Source organism: Oncorhynchus mykiss, chromosome 8, assembly GCF_013265735.2.
Source record: "Oncorhynchus mykiss isolate Arlee chromosome 8, USDA_OmykA_1.1, whole genome shotgun sequence".
NCBI lineage: Eukaryota > Metazoa > Chordata > Actinopteri > Salmoniformes > Salmonidae > Oncorhynchus > Oncorhynchus mykiss.
The window spans coordinates 45920468-45926467 of NC_048572.1; the positions used below are offsets into that span (position 1 = coordinate 45920468).

General features: G+C 43.2%; 1 protein-coding gene across 13 annotated transcripts in view; it reads right to left on the reverse strand.

Moving 5' to 3' along the window:
- amph (amphiphysin) overlaps positions 1-4263 on the reverse strand; it is a 131483-nt gene extending 127220 nt beyond the window's left edge. For 11 of the 13 annotated variants that reach the window (XM_021612625.2, XM_036985497.1, XM_036985495.1 and 8 more), the window contains exon 1: positions 4117-4263. In XM_021612625.2, the coding sequence (XP_021468300.1) occupies positions 4117-4185 (69 nt within the window). In that variant the 5' untranslated portion in view covers positions 4186-4263. The remainder of the gene's footprint in view (positions 1-4116) is intronic. The other 2 variants (XM_021612626.2, XM_021612624.2) reach the window with 1 other exon arrangement.
- Between the last annotated feature and the right edge of the window lie 1737 nt (positions 4264-6000).

Consider the following 6000-nt stretch of genomic DNA (forward strand, 5'->3'; position numbering starts at 1 on the left):
CAATACTATCAAATACTAATTGAGTGTATGTAAACTTCTGACCCACTGGGAATGTGATGAAAGAAATAAAAGCTGAAATAAATCATTCTCTACTATTATTCTGACATTTCACATTCTTAAAATAAATTGGTGATCCTAACTGACCTAAGACAGGGAATTTTTACTAGGATTAAATGTCAGGAATTGTGAAAAACTGAGTTTAAATGTATTTGGCTAAGGTGTATGTGAACTTCTGACTTCAACTGTATTAATATGGTCTATTTTCAGCCCTTTCCTGTGTAGCTTATCAGAGATAGACATAATATTGAAAAGAGCAGACAAAGCAAGAGTAAATATATACATTCAGCAGTCCATTAATAAATTGGTGTGTGTGTGTGTGCTGCGGGGTTGAAGCTACGAACCCATAGGCTTGGCTCTCTCATCCCTTCCAGGCTTCTGGGAGGGAGGGTGGAAAATGAGCCTGTCGTAGCGGATGTACGCCCTCATGCAGCTATCATGGCTGGGATCAGTTCTTTCCTCTTCTGGCACACAGCTTCAGGATAGTCCTCATTGAGGAAGATATACATTCCTCTCAAGTCCTTGGCTCTTTCCAGAACAGCTACCTTGTCCTTGAACCTCAGGAACTTGACCACTATCGGCCTGGGCCTATCACCTAGACCGGTGGTGAATTTTCCAGTCCAGTGTGCGCGCTCTACCTCAATCTTCCTGTGGACCATCTTCAATTTCTCAGAGATCATTTTCCTCACTTCATACTCAGACTCCATCCAGGTCTCATGTGGAGATTCTGCAATTCTGTCCACAACCATGTTGTTTCGCCTTGATTGTCCCTCTGATTTATCTGTCATTGTTATCATGGATTCACACAGAGAACTGATGTCCTCTCTCAATGACTTACAGATTGCTGTCATCTTTCCGTTCTCCTGTTTTAACTCATCGAGCTGACCCTGGGAGAACTGCAAACTGTTCTTCAGGTCCTGGACCTCTCTGCTCAGGTCGTAGAATCCACCAGTATTTGGACAAAACACTTGAAACTATTTTCTTGTTGTTGTAACAACTGCTTATAGGTCTCTTTTTGTTTCTTTAAAAGATCCTTCACGTGTGATAGAGAGACACCACTGACACTGTCCTCAACGGTACTCCCGCCGGCTTTGGTCTATGTCATGGTAGCTAGCAATGTATGTTAGGCTGTTACCCTTTGCAGTTCCAGATAGGGCAGGTCACGGGGAAAATTGAAAACAATAAACAGCAGGGATCTAGACGGCCACAAACCCGGGACAATCCGCGGTCCCAGCCACAATGGCTAACTGCGTCGCAGGCTGCACTCAAGAACACCTCGCTAACTTGGCATCCAGCTGGCTAGCATTTAGGCTAGCTGCGATGCCAAATAGCTTCTTAGACCCGTCCTTGGTCAGCAGGATCACTGGAAAGATACAAGCAGTCCCAGCAACTGGTGCCAACTGCGTCGTGGGACCCAACATAAGAAGCTAGGTAGCTACCAAGAACTTTCCAATATATTGTAAACAACAAACTTCCCAATCAAACAAAACCGAGCTCTTCCTTGTTCCGAGTGAAGATCCAGTGAAGGGGGCTTTACCATTCTTGGGTAGAGGAATTACTTTTGCTTCCCTCCAGGCCTGATGGCAGACACTTTCACGTAGGCTTAGATAGTAGATATGGCAAAAAGTGGGTGTAAAACATTTGTTGGTATAATCCATTATAAAGTAATATTGGATTGTGGTGGTAACATCTAGGGTAAAGCTGATTATAGAATATGAGCAGGCCTGATGTTGACAAAAAGGTGCATTCATTCAATAAAGTTTTATTGAATACTTATGATGAACTTCAATATGCATTCAAATGGAAGGTTTGTCTTAGAATAGAATAAGAATAGCATATTGAATATCAAATGAAAAAGCACTCAGAATGTAAGTGTAGTATACTGCAAGCCAAAACCTTTCATAAACCTTACACGTCCCTTACTTAGGCAAAAAAAAAACGTTACACCAGAACAGTGGTGATTTCAGCACCATGGACAGCACACTCAGAGGTAGACGGTCTACACATCATGCCTGCCACCCCACAGATTTTAGACATGTTGATGCAGCTTTGTCATATGGCAGACGCACCTCCAGGAAACAAATGTATGTTCAATAAAAATGTTGACCGCGTGTCATCGTGAATTTCCACAGCAAAAGGCCCATGTGCGTCTGTCAACGCTATTGAATTTAGAGGAGAGGTATTAAACTCATGTTTCCACCTGTGCTTGAGTTCAGAAAACATTTGTTTGGGAATACCGTGGGTTTAATAACTAGGCTACCGCATACACTTGGGCCAAGCAATAGGTGTAATTAAAAAGCTGTTTTGGCTGTAATGTATATATTAACTAAGACTGTTCCGCACGTTCTTCACCTCGAGTCTGCCATTAGGAGAACAGTAGCACGAGGGGATATTAAAAGAAAGACAATCCTCTTACTGCGGTTTGTGTCTGTGTGTGCGTGTGTCTGATCTAGAACCAGGGAATAGTCTCTTTACCAGCTTCACAGGCCATTGATTTTTATTTTGACCTGACCATCAGCTAGTTGAAAGAAGGGTGATAGGTGGTCGGTGTGCAGTCTTTTGTCATGGTTGTAGATACAATTGTATTATGTCTAATAGACTGTCTGTAATTGCATCCGTGTTCATGTCAACGTCCCATTTCATATCAAACCAAATTTGCTCTGCATGTACAATTTAATTGAGGCAGGCCAAAACAGGTGGCTAAAACCATTCAATATTGCCCTGTAAAAATGACTAGCTTGCCTAAAGATACAAGCCATAATAAACATAGATCCCATTTTCGGTAAGACAAAGCCTGTAAAACAATAGATTAAGATTACTTTATTGGTCAATTGCACACAAGGTCCGACCAAAATTTTACTTCCGCTTTGAACGCAAACCCTCTGAAAGACACATATAGTACATGTTTTTGGAGCAGAACTCACACTGTGCGCCCAGTGAGCTGTTGTTTTGTTAAGTGCATTGCTCAAGGGCACAACGGCAGGCAATGGCATCTAGGATTTGATAACAGCAACCCCCGTTGCCTCACTTTCCGAGGGATTTTTCCCATCGGACCCGGGATTCAAACTGGCAACCCAGTTGTTGGCTCGCCTCTCTAACTGCTAGGCCGCCCCTAGCCTAGGCAGTTTCCCTTTTTCAAGCTTTTGGCTAAAATTCCATTATTAGTCTACCTGGAGTCTGTAAATACAAGCAAGGCCCTAAAAATACCCGTTCTTAAATAGAAAGGATTGGCTGAGTATTATCTCTACTACTGTAAACGCAGGCATATAGGCTACGCCACAGCCTAAAAACGCATCGTTGAGCACGAGTAGGGAAGAGAACCACCGCTATATCGTTCGTGCTGCAGTGAGCAGGGCATTCCCCATCTCACCATCTCCCCTTCCCCTGACCTTGCAGAAAAACACGGTTTTGACACACAGCTTGAATTAAGGTTATGTATTTAAATGGGCTATGAGCGAAATGTAAATGAAACAACACAAGCATGCCTCGAAATGGAGGAGGCTGATCTTTAACACCGAATGAAATGTTTCAGACGTCGCTATGACACTTAGTTGACGTGATATTCGTTATATGATTGATGTAGGCTCATTCCCATTTGTCAGGCTTCATAAAAGCAGTGTGTTGGCCTCTAACCTCAAAATAAGGCCCAACCTCCGTTCTAAGGGCCTTCCGTTCATTTAGTTCGTATATTAAAGTGGATACTGTAATGGAGCCTTCAAAGCCTCGCTGTGAAATGGCAGTAGGGGATAATATTGCATTCGCGACATTACAACTGTCGCCATGCATCTAGGCTAAATGCAGAGGCTAGAACATAAATGCTGTTATAGTCAAGCAAAATATATCAGGGAAGGTATTTTAATCATGAGACATATTCACTTATCCGTGCACGATTAGCCTACGCCGACTACAATTTCTACACACATCCATCCATACACCTGCTCCTCCCAGCTCCCCGAGAACAATCCTTGAACCGCTCCTCTGAGCACAAACGCGGTTTAGCACAAAGCAAAAACAACTTGATACACTGGATGTCGATTTGAAATGTGTTAAACGCTTTACCTTTTCCTGCGCCCTGCTTAGCCGTTTCTGGACGTTTTTGGCGAAAATCCCCGTCTTTATTTCGGCCATGGCTGCTGATACTGCAACGGGATGAGCGTCGCTTCAGTTTAGCACCTAGGACAGAGAAATGATGACGGACTAGGAAGGAGGGGAGGATCAATTCTTAAAGCCACAGTACAAAAATGCACACACTCAACCAAACGTCCCAGTTTAGTATAATGATTATTATATGTTCTGGTTTGTATATTACGATTAGTTATACTGTATTTATCATGACAATATATCAACATGATGCCTAGCTGGAGCAGGATATTGTTATCCCGTTTCTGCTTCAAACAGACATACAATGTAGCCTATAGGCGTAGACTTGCTCCAACCCTGCCCCCACTGTACATGTCGCTTGCTTGTGAACAGCGAAAACACTTCTGGGTTGCGTCAAAGCTTTCGTGGACATGAGCCCGTGTGGATAGTCTTATATAGAAAACATACAGTACATGAATGAGTGGTAGGCCTAAACAAATACCCCTCTGCCTATATGATTAAACACATAGGCACTACTTTCACATTCCGTGCCTTTTAAAACCTGAAAAGTCAACGCCAAAAGCTGAAAATATCGTGCTACAATAATAGCCTACATATAATTGCAGTTGCAATTGTAAATGTAGAATGTGTACATCAGATGTGTATGCAGTGATACAGAAGGTATATGATAAGGTAATATTATATTAAACTTATTCTGAGTTAAGCATAATAACTTGAATAATTTGTTATTATTAGTTCTATTGGCACACAATTCCAAGTACTGTAGGTTCCCAATTAAGATTTGTCTAAAACTTGAGCTGTGTTTGTGTGTGTGTGTGTGTGTGTGTGTGTGTGTTGGGGGGAGGCCTGGGGATGGACATGTGCTGCTGATGTGGGATTCCACATCAATCCCTATCCTAGCCCCTACCTAGGTGGAGCATGGTAGCTCCATCTTGCACTCTGATAGACCAAGTGGAATTGTTTCCATATTTTGGACACCTGTCCAATCCTTTCAGATATCCACACGTGGTCAGGGACGTGACCATGAACCCGATGGTCACTCTGATAGAGCTCCAGAGTTCCTCTGTGGAGATGGGAGAACCTTACAGAAGGACAACCATCTCTGCAGCGCTCCACCAATCAGGCCTTTATGGTAGAGTGGCCAGAGGGAAGCCACTCCTCTGTAAAAGGCACATGACAGCCCACTTGGAGTTTGCCAAAAGGCACTTAAAGACTCTTAGACCATGAGAAACAAGATTCTCTGGTCTGATGAAACCAAGATTAAACTCTTTGGCCTGAATGCCAAGTGTCATATCTGGGGAAAACCTGGCACCATCTGTACGGTGAAGCATTGTGTGGGCAGCATTACGCTGTGGGGATGTTTTCAGCGGCAGTGACTGGGCGACTGGTCAGGATCGAGGCAAAGATGAACGGAGCAATGTACAGACAGATCCTTGATGAAAACCTACACCAGAGTGTTCAGAACCTCAAACTGGGGCAAGGTTCACCTTTCAACAGGACAACAACCCTAAGCACACAACCAAAACAACGCAAGGGTAGTTTCAGGACACGTCTCTGAATGTCCATGAGGGACCAGCCAGAGCTCAGACTTGAACCCGATCGAACATCTCTGGAGAGACCTGAAAATAGCTGTGCAGCAACACTCCCTAACCAACCTGACAGAGCTTGAGAGGATCTGCAGAGAAGAATGGGAGAAACTCCCCAAATACACGTGCCAAGCTTGTAGCGTCAAGGCTGTAATCGCTGCCAAAGGTTCTTCAACAAAGTACTGAGTAAAAGGTCTGAATACTTATGTAAATGTGATATTTCAGTTTTTTTTAAATATAATTTTGCAAAAATGTC